Source organism: Megascapheus bottae, chromosome X (genome assembly GCF_031878675.1).
Source record: "Megascapheus bottae isolate mThoBot1 chromosome X, mThoBot2.hap1, whole genome shotgun sequence".
NCBI classification, from domain to species: Eukaryota; Metazoa; Chordata; class Mammalia; order Rodentia; family Geomyidae; genus Megascapheus; species Megascapheus bottae.
Genome location: NC_143547.1, coordinates 104,643,245 through 104,658,133, shown reverse-complemented (window position 1 = coordinate 104,658,133; position 14,889 = coordinate 104,643,245). Strand labels below are relative to the sequence as shown.

The 14,889-nt window shown below is 50.5% G+C and overlaps 1 protein-coding gene across 4 annotated transcripts; it reads left to right on the top strand.

The window, feature by feature from the left end:
- Nucleotides 1-45: 45 nt before the first annotated feature.
- Nucleotides 46-14,826, top strand: Pnck (pregnancy up-regulated nonubiquitous CaM kinase). 4 transcript variants are annotated; one of them, XM_090326730.1, is made up of 13 exons: nucleotides 46-66; nucleotides 10,823-11,098; nucleotides 11,553-11,622; nucleotides 11,846-11,977; nucleotides 12,519-12,593; nucleotides 12,678-12,816; nucleotides 13,004-13,127; nucleotides 13,320-13,395; nucleotides 13,494-13,606; nucleotides 13,687-13,765; nucleotides 13,833-13,920; nucleotides 14,028-14,150; nucleotides 14,464-14,826. In XM_090326730.1, exons 3-12 carry the CDS (start codon nucleotides 11,555-11,557, stop codon nucleotides 14,148-14,150), a joined length of 1,017 nt encoding a protein of 338 aa, XP_090182856.1. In that variant the 5' UTR covers nucleotides 46-66; nucleotides 10,823-11,098; nucleotides 11,553-11,554; the 3' UTR covers nucleotides 14,464-14,826. The 4 variants fall into 4 exon arrangements, with proteins under 4 accessions (XP_090182856.1, XP_090182857.1, XP_090182854.1 ...); XM_090326731.1 differs by lacking the exon at nucleotides 46-66 and having other exon boundaries at nucleotides 10,818-11,098; XM_090326728.1 differs by lacking the exon at nucleotides 46-66 and having other exon boundaries at nucleotides 11,092-11,161.
- The last annotated feature ends 63 nt before the right edge of the window (nucleotides 14,827-14,889 follow it).

Here is a 14,889-nt window from a genome sequence, read left to right as displayed (position 1 = left end):
AGCACTACAAGGGTGCAGGGGACTTTTGACGTCCAAGAACGGCTGGGCCTTCACCTGGCTTGGAAGGTGGGACATTTTCCTCTCAGTTTTCTGTAGCCCTTTGCCAGAGACACTGCCTGGCCACTTGTCCCTTAGGGGTCAATGCTCCCCAAGGGTACAACCTTGGAAGCTGAGATCACAGCATGAGCCCCATTGGTGACAGGTTTCTATGGGTCTTGGAAATGTGTAAAAGCAGACATTGCCAGGATGGGGAACAAGGACGACACTTTGTCACCACCATACAGAACAGAACTGCATGATGAGCACCCTTACCCGTGGTTCATATGGGGGTAGGCAAAGCATGTGACCCGCACAGCTTGGGACAGGACTAGGGGGATAAGGCTGCCACCTTGTGCTTACCAGGTGTACAGACCCTCCCGGCCCCCAAAGCATCCACAGGGAAGCCCCAGCTTCCCCCACCCAACCCCTCGTCTCAGGGACCACTAGGTTTGGAAGCAAGTCCTTGGCTGCCTGTCCGTGCCCACTGCCAGTGGATCAGCGTGTTGTGAATTTTCCAGACCCGGCAGTGGCCAGTTGTGAAGTGGGAAAGGAAGGGAAAGTGTTTGGGCTGGAAGGGAAGATGTGGCCACCTCAGTGCAGGACTCCCTGACCTGATCATAGATAGGCAGTTCGCAGATGGCTCATCCTGTTCTGCTAAGCCTGAAGCCATCAGAGCAGCTTTAGGAAGAAAAGTAGTTCCAGCCAGAGCCAGATTGAGCCTGCTAGGTTTAGGGAGGGGCAGACTCTACCCTGCCTAGCAGGAGGAGCTTCCAGAAATTACAAAGGGAAACTCACAAGTCAAGTGTGCTTATACTAGGGGCAGGGACTTGAGTGGCTCAGTACGGGACTCTACCTTGGGGGCCCAGCCTGAACTGAACCCAGTTAGGAGAGAAAAAGACCTTAAGGGAGCGACCCTTTCCATGGCCTGGTAGAGCTGCAACTACCCAAGGAACAAGGCCAGGGTAAAGGACATTGAGTAGAACCAGGATTCCTGCAAGTACTCACAGACACTTTGCCACAGTGGAGGGATAGAATGTGGTTGTAGGACCTGCAAAGGAAGGACAGTGCATGCACAATGAAAGAAATTTGGGCAGACGCCACTGTTAGGAGAATGGGGCTGGGGAAAGGAGAACAAACCCAGCTGTGGGCTAGTCTTTCTAGAAATGAAGATCTCTCTTGTCCAGTGGGAGGGAGAAACAAAGTAACTAAAGGAAGACACGGGCAAGCCAGTGACACGTTGGGGGACATGGCCACCTCTGTGAGGAGGGCCAAGGACAAAGAGAGCAAAGCCAGGAGCCAAAGGTGAAGGCCTCCCCGCCCAGTACTAGCCAGCTGAGAGCAAGCATGTGCCAAGGCCTGAGACAGAACAGAAGGGTGGGACTACAGCCACACCCCAGGCTATCGTAGTCTGAGGTTGGAGAAGGGCAGTGTTGTCTAAGCTTAGGCTGGGAGGACAGGTCTCCAGACCTCACTTAGCAAGGCCACACCCCCACCTGGTTGTGATACCATCTCAAAGCTGGACAGTTCAAAACGTCTAGAAGCTCCCGAATGGCCACTCCCTTCCTTCCCTTGTCTGATCTCCAATTCTGACTTTTTCAGAACATAAAGATAAAACTAAATTCTTCTCCAAGGTGTGACCTGGACTTCAGCCATCTTAGCTCCAGGCCACTGAGAACCAGCTACTTCTCACTTGAGCTTCTGCTCCAGTGGCTGGACTGCTGGCTTGCAGAGTATCCCTGAGCCCCAGGGGCTGGGGCAAAGGGGGTCTACACCCTTGGCCTCTAGCTAGGGAGATTCAGGATGGGGTCCCCAGAGGGTGTTCCTCTTCAGCCCTGTTCAAGCCTCCTCAGTGCTACTGCTCTACTCACCCCAAAGAGATCCTGAGCACTTTTAGGAAGGTTTCGGGAGCCAAGTCTTCCCCAACACAGAGGCAGCTGTTTTTCCTTACAGTGTTTGGGGAAACAGGGCCTATTCAGACCCCAGCTTGGGCTGAAGATGGGAGGTGCTAAGATTGGTGAGCAGGATGGGGGAATCACTGGGGTGGAGGGGTGCTTGTCAGCGAAGGACTGGTGGAGACTGCCCCACCTAGGGGTCACTGGTTATCCCTAGCGAAGCTGGGCAGCTGGAGACAGGCTTGGGCGCCTTTTCTTCTATAGACAGCACAATGAGCTTTGGAATTAGAATGAGCTGGGAACAAAGAGGAAGCTGCCATCCACCTGGCAGGGCTTTGTACTTTCAGCTCCAGCACCCCAGCAGGGAAGGGGAACAAATGCAGACGGAGTCAAGGGTCTAGGCCACGGGTACAACTGGAAAGGCTTAGGGGTAAGGCCACTCCGCAACCTGCCCCAGCCGTGCCCTCTCATACACATCCTCTGAAAGTTGTTTTGTCTTATATAGAAACATTCAGCTAGGGCATGGTGGTTCCCACCTTTAATCCTACCTACTCAGGACGTTCAGATCTAAGAATCATGGTTCAAGGCCAACCCAGGCAGGAAAGTCAAGTCTGTATGAATCATTACTTTGTCTGTCATCGGGCTTGAACTCTGAGCCTGGGCACTGTCCCTGAGCTCTTCAGCTCAAAACGAGCACTGTACTGCTCTGATCCACAGTACTACTTTCTGTTTTTATTGGAGATAAGAGTCTCATTGACTTTCATGCCGAGGCTGGCTTTGAACCACAATCCTCAGCTCTCAGCCTCCTGAGTAGCTAGGAATACAGACATGAGCCACCCACACGGGGCTTATATAACTCCTCTCTCTCTCTCTCTCTCTCTCTCTCTCTCTCTCTCTCTCTCTCTCTCTCACACACACACACACACACACACACACACACACACACACACACACACACACACACATGGAATGTAGCTGTGGCTTGATTGGTAGAGAAGTAGACTTGAGCCAAAACAAAGTTCAGGAACAACACCCAGGTCCTGAGTTTAACTAGAGTACAGTACTTTGGGTAGTACCTTCCCTTTATATTTAGTCTTTAACTTTCTTTTTTTATAGTGCTAGAGATTGAATGCAGAGAGTCAGTCATGTTAGGCAAGGGCTCTACCCCTGAGCCCTCTGCTGGTAGAAACCTCACTCCTAGTCACAGTGCAGCCCCTTTAGACCTGGTTCAGTGAGGTCATTAAAAAAAAATCAGTCTTGAGACTTGAACTCTGGGCCTGGGCACTGTCCCTGAGCTTTTCAGCTCAAGGCTACCATCCTACCCCTTAAGCCACAGCTCCACTTTCGGTTTTCTAGTGGTTAATTGGAGACAAGAGTCACACAGACTTTAGTGCCCAGGCTGGCTTTGAACCACGATCCTCAGATCTCAGCCTCCTGAGTAGCTAGGATTATAGACATGAGCTACCATGCCTGGGTAGTGTTTTTTTGTTTGTTTTATTTTTTATTTTTTGGTAGCAGGTACTCTTCTGCTTACACAATACAGTCTTTTTTTTTTTTTTGCTTTTAGTTACTTTTTAGGTAGGGTCTCATTTTTGCTCATGTAGCAGGATTCCCAGACTTGCACCACTACTGTGAGTAATTTACCCACATGTGTTATTTTTTGCCTGGGTGGACTTCAAACTTCTATCCTCCTAATCTCCCACCTCCTGACTCACTAGGATTATAGGTATCAACTACCATACCTGGATAATGGTCTACATTCTATGGGATTCTCTCAACCTTCTAAAATAATATTTATTTTTTGTTGTTTTTGTTGGTCATGGGGCTTCAATTCTGGGCCTGTGTGCTGTTCCTGAGCTCTTCAGCTCAAGGCTACCACCCTACCACTGGGCCTAGGCACTATCTCAGAGCTCTTCAGCTCAAGCTACCACCCTACCCCTTGAGCCACAGGGCCACTTCCAGTTTTCTAGAGGTTATTTGGAGATAAGAGTCTCACTGTCTTTAGGTCTTTAGAGCATGGGGTGACTTTTAACCTCGATCCTCAGATCTCAGCCTCCTGAGTCTAAAATAGTATTTTAAAATTGGATCTAGTAAGATTCCCTCATTGGGTACTGGTGGCTCATGCCTGTAATCCTAGCTACTAAGGAGGCTGAGGTCTGAGGATTGCAGTTCAAAGCCAGCGTGGGCAGGAAAGTCCCTGTGAGACTCTTATCTCCAAGTAATCACTCAAAAACCAGGAGTGGTGCTGTGGCTCAAAGTGGTAGAATGCTAGTGCTGAGTGAAAAAGTGCCAGTGCTCAGGCACTGAGTTCAAACCTCAGGACTGGCACATACAGCCCCACCCATATCCTTTTAGGTTAACTTAAGTAAAACCATTCTGGCTGTGAAATGGTGGCAGGAACCCACAAAAGGAACAAGGTCATGTGTGCAAGGCCTTTGACAATGGAAAACTGATAAGAACAGACAACCACTTAAAATAAAACAAGTGATAAGAACTCCCACTAAGAAAGTTTATGGCCTAACACAGGATTAACCTTGTGACCACTAAATGGAGCTGCAGGCTAAAAAAGAATGGGGAGGTTAGGACAACATAATGAGAAAATAAGGACAGGATTTGGCAGCTCTGACTTAGCAACTTAGTGGAAACAGAAAAGAGATTCACCAATTAGAAAGCCATCCAGTTCTCTCTAACCCTAGGCCATGGTCTGAAACAAAGATGGCAGCACACAGCTTAGAGAACAGACAATGAGATAAGCTCACTTCCTATGTGAGACTGAGACTATGCTATCCCTTAGGGATTCCTTGGCATGGGGGTTACTTGGAGATAAGAGACTCATTAACTTTCCTTCTCAGGCAGCCTTTGAACTGCCATCCTCAGATCTCAGCCTCCTGAGTAGAAAAGATTAGAAGTGACAGCCATCAGCACCTGGCTCTTTGATATATATTTGATGCAGGCTCTCAAAATCAATACTACTATTGAAGCTACTTGCTTCCTTTCTTTGTAATATCTGTGTGTGTGTGTGTGTGTGTGTGTGTGTGTGTGTGTGTGTGTCTGTCTGTCTGTCTGTCTGTCTGTCTGTCTGTCTATTTGGTGCAGGTCCAAAGGATTGAACTTACTTTTATGTTTGTTTGCCAGTCCTGGGGCTTGAACTCAGGGCCTGGGCACTGTCCTCGGGCTTTCTCAAAGCTAGAGCTCTACCACTTGAGCCACAGCACCACTTCCAGCTTTTTCTCTATGTACATGGTACTTAGGGATGAAATCTAGGTCTTTGTGCATGCTAGGCAAGCACTCTAGGACTAGGCCAACTCCCAGCCCCTGTTCGTGGACACTTTTTGCTCAATGCTAGTACTCTGCCACTTGAGCCACAGGGCCACTTCTGGCTTTTTCTGTGTGTGTGGTACCGAGGAATTGAAACCAGGGCTTCATACATGCTAGGTAAGCACGCTACCACTAAGCCATCCTCCCTGCCCCTAGAGCCTGAACTTACAATCTGGGCACTGCCCCGGAGCTTATTTTTCCCCGAAGGTTGATGATATACTACTTGATCCACAGCTCCATTTTCTACTTCTGACTTTTTGCTAGTTAATTGGACTTGAGACTCAGACTTTCTTGCCTGGACTGGCTTTGAAGTACAGTTCTCAGATCTAAGCCTCTTGAGTAGCTAGAATTACAAGCATGAGCTCATTTCCAGGTTTTTTTTGTTTTGTTTTTTGCTGGCCAATTGAAGATAGAGTCTTGTGGAAATTTCTGCTCAGGCTGGACTTGAACTGTGATCCTAAGACTTGATAAAGCTTCCTGAGCATCTAGGATTATAGGCCCGAGGGCACAAGTATCATCTATTCTTATCAGCAAAAATAGGGTATTCCAGATGTTCCTTTGGTCTTTGGGTACAAAGGTGCAGCAAAGGTACCACTAAGCTGGCTCCAGCTAGGTCACAGCTATATTCATAGCTACCCAGGAAGTGGAGATCTGAAGATCATGCATAGTTCATAACCAGCCATTCAGGAAAGTCCATGAGACTCAGAGCCAATTGACCATTCACAAACTGGAAGCAGTGCTGTGCTTCAAGTTGTTAGAATACTAGCCTTAAACACAAAGAGGCTCAGAGACAGTGCCTATGCCCTGGGTTCAAGTCCCACCACCACTACCACCACCAAAAGAACCATGAAGAGGAGAATGCTGTGAAGGAATGACTTAGTAGTAACAATCTGAGCTAGATAGTTTGCGTCCAACTTACTGGGGCTTGGAGTTATTATCTAATAGGGTGGCATTACTTGGTGGGGCAAAATTAGGACTCTCTCCAGTGGCCATCCCCAAATGGTGTGGTGGCTATCAGGGTATTCCTGTGCTGGGAGGATGAATTCAGGTGCCTGTACGTTTGTACTCCTCCTGGTTTAGTGCCCCCTAGTGACAGTCTATATTCATGACCTTGATATAGGGTGTGGGCTCCAGGAAAATATAGGGTCATTTTCTTTTTTTTTTTTTCCTTTTTCTTTCTTTTCTTTTTCTTTCTTTTTTTTTAAACCAGTCCTGGTGCTTGAACTCACAGCCTGAGCACTGTCCTTGGGCTTTACTCAAGGCTAGCACTGTGCCACTTGAGCCACGGGGCCACTTCTGGCTTTTTCTGTGTATGGGGTACCGAGGAATCAAACCCCAGTCTTTGTGCATGCTAGGCAAGCACTCTACCACCAGGCCAAACTCTCAGCCCTTAGGGTCATTTTTTTCTTTTTCTTTCTTTTTTTTGTGGGTCTTGGGGCTTGAGCTTGGCCTTGGGTGCTGTCTTTGAGCTCTTCAGCTCAAGGCAACCATCCTATCCCTGGCCTGAGTGTTGTCCCTGAGCTCTTCAGCACAAGGGTACTGCCATAGTCTTGAGCCAAGCCCCAATTCCAATTTTCTAGAGATTAATTGGAGATAAGAGTTCCACGTCCTTTTGTGTCTGGGTTGACTTTGAACCTTGATCCTCAGATCTCAGCCTGATGAGTAGCTAGGATTACAGGCGTGAGCCACCGTGGCTGTCTCAAAGGGTCATTTTCTTGATCATTGGCCCAGGGTGGGGGACATCAGGGTTTGTTGTAGCTTGGGAATTTTCTTGTTTCTAGTCACTCACAGTGCGCACCCAGCCTGTGTGTGTGAGGTAGAATGGCTTCACTGCCCTCCATATCCCTGTGCTTCCCTAAGTGCAACCCCTTGCACTCACTGATGTGTTTACTGTCCCTCTCATTTTGCCTTTTCTGGAATTCCATGCAAATGGAGTCATATAGTATGCAGCTACTTTCAGAGTGTCTTATTTCACTAAGCAATGTGCACTGAAGATTCGTCCATTTCATTTCCCATCTTATAGCTCTTTCATCTTTACCTCTGCCTAGTATTCCACCTTATAGATATACTACACATTATCCACTTACTACTGAAGGACATTCTGGTAGCTTCCAGTTTTTGTTAGTTATGAGGAAAACTACTGTGAATATTCACTGCTGCTTTTGGTGGAGCCATGTTTTCAAAACTGTTAGGTAAGTAGCACATCTAGTAGTGCTGCATTTTTTTTGCCAGTCCTGGGCTTGAGCTCAGGGCCTGAGCACTGTCCTTGGACTTTCTCAAGGCTAGAGCTCTACTACTTGAGCCTCAGCACCACTTCTGGCTTTTTTCTATGTATGTGGTACACAGGAATCGAACCCAGGTCTTCATGCATGGTAGGCAAGCACTTTAACCACTAGGCCAAACTCCCGGCTAGTGCTGCATTTTATGGTGTATGTTTACCTGCATAAGGAACTGCCAAATTGTCTCTCACAGAGTGTACTATCTTGCATTCTCACCAGCAATGAATGAGGCTTCCTGTGGCTTCACATCCTTGTTGGCATCAGGTGTAGGCAAGTCAGCGTTCTAGATTTCAGCCATTCTAATAAGTACCTGTGTAGTAAGTAGTTTCTCTCTCTCTTTCTATGTGTCTCTCTTTGTGTCTCTCTGTCTCTCTGTCTGTCTCTCTTTTTCTCTCTTTGTAGTGGGGCTTGAACACTCAGGGTCTGAGTGCGAGTGCTGTCCCTTAGCTTTTTGTACTTAAGGCTGGTACTCTATAATTTGAGCCACGGTTCCATTTCTTGCTTTTTGCTGGTTAAGTCGCAATAAGAGTCTCATGGACTTACCTGCCTAGTCTTGAGATCTCTGCTTCCTATGTATCCAGGATTACAAGTGTGAGCCGCTGACACCAGACTAGTAATATCTTCTTATGTCTTTAATTAGCATTTCTGTAATGAAATACAGTGCTAAACATTTTATTTTCCTTTTGACCATTTTCCTTGGTGAGTTGTTCATGCAGATACTATTTTTTTTGCCAGTCCTGGGCTTGAGCTCAGGGCCTGAGCACTGTCCTTGGACTTTTCTCAAGGCTAGAGCCCTACCACTTGAGCCTCAGCACCACTTCTGGCTTTTTTTTCTATGTTTGTGGTACCGAGGAATCGAACCCGGGTCTTCATGCATGTTAGGCAAGCACTCTACCACTAGGCCAAACTCCCGGCCCCCATTCAGATATTTTGTTCATTTAAAAGCTTTTTCTTTTCCTTCCTTCCTTTCTTTCTTTCTTTCTTTCTTCCTTCCTTCCTTCCTTTCTTTCTTTCTTTCTTTCTTTCTTTTTTCTTTCTTTCTTTCTTTCTTTCTTTCTTTCTTTCTTTCTTTCTTTCTTTCTTTCTTTCTTTCTTTCTTTCCTTCTTTTTTATGTTAGTCATAATGCTTGAACTCAGGCCTGGAGACCGTCCTTGAACTTTTCTGCTCGAGGGTAAACTCTACCACTTTGAGCCACAGAGCCACTTCTGGTTTTCTGGTGGTTAATTGGAGATAAGAGTCTCATGGACTTTCACATGTGGTCTGGCTTTGAAGCACAATCCTCAGATCTCAGCGTCCTGAGTACCTGAAATTACTGGCAAAAGCCACCAGGACTCAGGTTCTCAGCCTCTTTTCTTTTTGTAAAGTATTATTTTACTTTATTTTTAGGTTGGAAAGCAGGACTAGAACTCAGTATCAGACACCTTTACTCATTGGCTAGTGCTCTACCAACTGACCCCTGCCTACACCCCTATTTTTATGTTTTAAAAGTTCTTTGTGTATTTTAGATACTAGTCCTGTTCTCAATAGTTGTTTTGCAAAAAGAAAATTCTTGCAGACTGCATTTTGTCTTTTTATTCTTTTTTCTCTCCTTTCTGTTTAGTCTTTTCTTTTTCTTTCCCTTTCTGTTCTTCTGTTTTTCCTTCCCTCGCCCTCTTGCTCCCTGTGATTCAAGATCTTGCCGTATAGCCCAGGATAGTTTGGAACTCACAACCATCCTGCATCAGCTGCCCTGGTACTGGGTTGTAGTGTACACTACCTCACCTGGCTCATTCTCTTATTGTTTTGTTTTTAGAGTACAGATGTTAAAGTTAGTTACGTGGAACGGAGCTGCCAACGGTGTTTCTGGTTCTGGCTTAAGCTAAGGTGCCTAAATGTGTGAGGTGTGTGGAAGAGTAACTATCTGCTGGACAAGCAGGCAGTGAACCGGCGTCTTAGGGTTTTAGTTCATCTTCTTTCTTGTAGTGTGCAAGTGCAAGATCCTATCTACACATATTGGGCCTGTTCTGTGGAGGGGGAGGGAAAGGAGAGTTACGTGGCTTGAAAAGAAGATTTACTGAACAATCTTCCTACTTTCCGGAAGCCTTGGGTCATGTCGGAGACCATCCCAGTGAGTTTGTAGAGCCTTTGTGACCCAGGCCTGCATCCATGTGTTTCTGTTACAGCCAGGAATTATTTTGTGAGCATCTCCCCTGGGTTGGGACAGGAGAGTCAAGAGGTTGATGAGGAAGACCAGCCTACGGAGGCTACACTGATGGTTGTTCCAAAGACACTGGTGGTTATGATATGTAGAAGTTACAGTGGTGGGGTCAGAAAGGACCCAGTTGTGAGGTGGGGTAGATAGAGGGATTCACATTGTGGAGGTGGCTCAGGTGTGTAATTCTAGCTACTCAGGAGGCTGAGATCTGAGGAACATGGTTTAAAGCCAGTCCAGTCACTTTATAAAAAGTACATGAGAGGCCGGGAGTTTGGCCTAGTGGTAGAGTGCTTGCCTAGCATGCATGAAGACCCGGGTTCGATTCCTTGGTACCACGTACTTAGAAAAAGCCGGAAGTGGTGCTGAAGGTCAAGTGGTAGAGTTCTAGACTTGAGAAAAATCCAAGGATAGTGCTCAGGCCCTGAGATTAAGCCCAGGATTGGGAAAAAAAAAGTACATGAGAGTCTTATTTCCAATTAACCACTAGAAAACCAGAATTGGGTCTGTGGCTCTAGGGCTAGGGTGGTAGGCTTGAGCTGAAGAGCTCAGGGACAGTGCTCAGGTCTACAGTTCAAGTCCCATAACAGACCAAAAACCCCAAAAAGCATATTTGGGGAAGAGGCCCAAGGGGATGGTGCTTGTGTGGCTGAAAAGAGAACAAAGTGGCAAGAAGGATCCTGAGATGGAGAATGACTTGTTTAGTGACATGATCTGAGCTAAGGGAATACTTTGGCTGCTGGCAGAGGAGCGAAGAAGGCACCAAGCCATGCCAAAATATGGGTGTACTTTCTGATGAAGATACGCGTGGTGCAAAGGCCCTGGGGAACACACCAAACCATGAGGTGACCGGAGTGGTGGCAAATCAGCAAGCTTAACCAAGGAGGAGGAGGAGGAAGGCAATGTTCTCTAGAGCCCGAAGATTGCCTTACAAGGCTCCCTGCAGCGCTGCGGCCCTGCTAGGCTACCGCGTGCTTGGTGCTGGCCGCCGGCCGTCCGCGGGGGCGCGCGAGGAGGGGGCGGGGCCACCGGGGCGCGGGCGGGGGGCTCAGCGGAGCAGCCACTGCGCGAGGCGACGCCGACATTGCAGCATCCGCTACAGGTCCGCACCTGCCACTCTGGGCGAGGGGCGCGGGGGAGAGGACGAGGGTATCCAGGGTCCCGGCCAGCGGTAACCTCAGCTCCACACACACAGCCGCGCACACCTGTGACGCCCGGCGCGCCCCCTGCCCGCACGCGCGCGCTGCCCACGCAGCTCAGGACTGGAGAGGCCCAGGCTGCGGACTCCCCCCTCTCGGAGGCGTCAGGGGCTGGGCTGCGGCTGGGCGGCCGCGTGGGTGGCCGTGGTCGTGACAGGTGGCTGTCAGCAGATTCGCAGGTGCATTCAGAAGGGCTGCTGATCTGGGTGGCTGGGCCTGTGGGCGCCGTGCCACGATGGCAGGTCTGGTGTGGGAGGGGTGTGGGCCCGGTGCATGGAGATGGGCCCAGAGGACCTCGAGTGGGCGTGCACAATGCCTCTGCAAAGCCGCACCTCGAGCTGGCTGGGACGGGTGGAGGCAGAGGGGAGTGTCTCGGGTTGAGCACTGTGTTTGGGATGCTGGAGGGGGGAACGGTCGGTGCTGTATTGTCGGCCTGCTTCATTATGAGGCATCCATCTGGGACTAGGGCTCGGGGCCATGGAGGAGCGGAGACACACCTGGGTTGGGAAGGGGATGACACGCAGGACCTGGGTCCTCAGTGGGGGTACAGTGGTACAGAGGTGGCTGCATGGCCTGTGGGAGGGGGGCACGACCCTTCCCAGAGGCCTCCCTCCACCTCCCCACCCCCTGCAGACATGCTGTTGCTCAAGAAACAGACTGACGACATCACGAGTGTCTATGAGATCCGGGAGAAGCTCGGCTCGTGAGTGTGCACCTGTGGCGGGGTGTGAGTGTGCAGATGTGTGTGCCCACATGAATAGTGTATGGAAGATGGAGTGTGGGACAGATGGGGAGTGTGTGTGTGCATGTACATGTGTGCTGGGTGGGTGAGGGGGCACACATAGCCCTTCCCATCCTTGGCACCCCTCGCTCTGATGGTGTCTTTCCCTTCCTTTTCTGCCTCCCCTCATGTGGCTCTGTGGCAGGGGTGCCTTCTCCGAGGTGGTGCTGGCCCAGCAGAGGGGCTCTGCACACCTTGTGGCCCTCAAGTGCATCCCCAAGAAGGCTCTGCGGGGCAAGGAGGCCCTGGTGGAGAATGAGATTGCAGTACTCCGCAGGTGAGTCCCTGGCCTCACTCTGATCCTGCTGGAGTCTCTTGACCTAGCATGCTGAGACAGCTTAGACCAACCTGGAGGGTGCTATAGGCTGTTGCCTTGCTGCTATAAAGCCCACAGGTCTCCATTGGCAAAATTACACAATACAACCTCTATAACTAAGAAAGGCCTAGGCCACAGGCCAGAGTTCTATGTTCCATGTAGGCCACAGGGATCAGTGATAGGCAGTGGGGGCCTGGGTCAGAGAAAGACAAGAGTATTGCTCTCAGAACACAGCCCTGCTAGATCTTTTTGTGTTTCCAGAGGGGCCAAGTTCCACAGTTGCCCATAGGGGGTACCTTTCTTTGTGTGTGTGTGTCTGTGTGTGTGTGTGTGTGTGTGTGTGTGTATCTGTCCTGGGACTTGAACTCAGGGCTGACACGCTGTCTCTAGCTTTCTTTTGCTGAAGGCTAGTGCTCTACCATTTGAGCCTCAACTCCACTTGCAAGTTTTTGCTAACTAATGGGAGATAAGAGTGTCATAGCTGGCTGGCTTTGAATTGCAGGGTCAGCCATCCCAACATTGTGGCTTTGGAGGATGTCCATGAGAGCCCTTCCCACCTCTACCTGGCCATGGAGCTGTAAGCAGAGCTGGTGTGGGGGCTGGAGTGGGGGCTGGAGTGGGGGCTGAGGGCCTGAGTCAGCTAAGCTCCTGACCCCCTCAGGGTGACGGGGGGTGAGCTGTTTGACCGCATCATGGAGCGGGGCTCGTACACTGAGAAAGATGCCAGTCACCTGGTGGGTCAGGTCCTCGGCGCTGTCTCCTACCTGCACAGCCTGGGCATTGTGCACCGGGACCTCAAGGTGACTGGCCAGGGGGCCTCCGCCTCTATCCCACCTACCCACGTGGCCTTGGGTGGGTTTCCCAGGAGCATGACATTCCCTTTCCACTGAGGAGCTGGAAAGTTGGGGGTGCTGAGGGTTACCCTGTCCTACTGCCTGAGCTAAGCCAATATTGACCTAACCTTTTTGTTGGCCCCACGTGTCACAGCCTGAAAATCTCCTGTATGCCACACCCTTTGAGGACTCCAAAATTATGGTGTCTGACTTTGGCCTCTCCAAAATCCAGGCTGGCAACATGCTCGGCACTGCCTGTGGGACTCCAGGTTATGTGGGTAAGACTGCGAGGGCAATGGGAGGCTCCTGGACAGACAGCATGGGCCGGGCTGGGGCCCCTAGGGGAGCCAAGGGCTGGGTGGCTATGGAAGGTAGCCATTGATTCTTGGTGCTAAATAGGGTCCACCATGCACCACTGAATGGTGTGGCCCACAAGTGTGCACAAGCATTGTCTGTCTCTGGCTCTCCAGCCCCAGAGCTCCTGGAGCAGAAACCCTATGGGAAGGCAGTAGATGTGTGGGCTCTAGGAGTCATCTCCTATATCCTGTGAGTGACTGACTACTGGGAAGACTGGACTCGTGCCTGCCTGCCCCTGCTGGGTTGGGGGGGGATGGACAGCAGGGTGATTCATCTGTGGGTGCCAGGCTATGTGGGTACCCCCCCTTCTACGATGAGAGCGACCCTGAACTCTTCAGCCAGATCCTGAGGGCCAGCTATGAGTTTGACTCTCCCTTTTGGGATGACATCTCAGAATCAGGTGAGCCTGAGGCTGGCCCTGGGCTCGGAATGACAAGGGTGCTAGGTAACAGAGCAGGCTGACTCTGTTCCCTGTTCCAGCCAAAGACTTCATCCGGCACCTTCTGGAGCGAGACCCCCAGAAGAGGTTCACCTGCCAACAGGCCTTGAAGCATCTCTGGTGAGTGTGACTCCTGGCATGCTCCCACAGAGCAGAGAGACCCTCCTGACTTTCAGCCTTCCCCCAGGATCTCTGGGGATGCAGCCTTGGACAAGAACATCCTGGGCTCAGTCAGTGAACAGATTCAGAAGAACTTTGCCCGCACCCACTGGAAGGTGAGCCCAGGGAAGGCCCGTACTCCTCTGTCTGCTTCTGTGCCACAAAGGGCCTTCCGTCTCAGGGCAGGATCCTGAGCGTGGCCTTATTTTCCCTCTTCCTACAGCGAGCGTTCAATGCCACCTCATTCCTGCGCCACATCCGGAAGCTGGGGCAGAGCCCAGAGGGTGAGGAGGCCTCCAGGCAGGTTCTGACTCGGCACAGCCACCCGGGCCTGTGGTCCAGCTAGGTGCGTGTGGGCTCCCTGCAACCTTTGGGAGCTGGCTTCTTGGTGAACTTGGAGGGTGGCAGCATGACATGTGGCCAAGAGTAAAGTGGGGTACAGCCCCCAGACCAGAGGGCTGAGAGCAGATACCATAAGTGCAGAAGCGGGGCTTTCAGGAGCATCAGCAGGTCAGAAGGTAGCTGCCATGGCTACTAGGGATGGAAGATCTCATAAGCAAGAAACCCAAGGCTTCACCATGGTGGGGAGGGTGCCATAAGGAGGCCAGTCTGCCCCTGACTGCTTCCTTCCCTCTTTTGCCTCCTTTCTGCCCAGGCAGATGCCACTGCTGATTGGAGTGACCCTGGATTTCCTTCCCTTGGGCCCTTTCAATCCTGTTTCCCAGTCCCTCAGACCCTGGGCTAATTCTGCTGGAGAGTGAGACTTGTGGGTGTGGTGCATGGCGCTAAGCCAGGGGAGGCCCTGCCTTAACCCAGGGATGGGGCTCCCCTCCCCTGTGGCTGTCACTCCCTCTTGAAGCTAAGAACAACTCCAGAGCTGTCCTTCCTGTACGCACGCACTACGCACGCACTACGCACGCACGCCGCACGGCTGTTCTGTGCTTTGCTGACTGTGGGTGGTCCTGCTTGTGTTGTGGCCCTCTACCCCCCCACCCAGCTTTCCCCAAATCAATAAAGACAGACAGAGCAACATGCTGGTGCTGAGCTGGAGTGGGATTACGTCGGGGTAGCCATCAGGAAAGGAA

What these genes read in the sequence shown, in the direction of transcription:
- Pnck (XM_090326728.1), top strand. An exon ending in CTCTACCTGGCCATGGAGCT is followed by an intron (nt 12,594 to 12,677) that starts GTAAGCAGAGCT and finishes TGACCCCCTCAG; the next exon opens with GGTGACGGGGGGTGAGCTGT. An exon ending in TTGTGCACCGGGACCTCAAG is followed by an intron (nt 12,817 to 13,003) that starts GTGACTGGCCAG and finishes CACGTGTCACAG; the next exon opens with CCTGAAAATCTCCTGTATGC.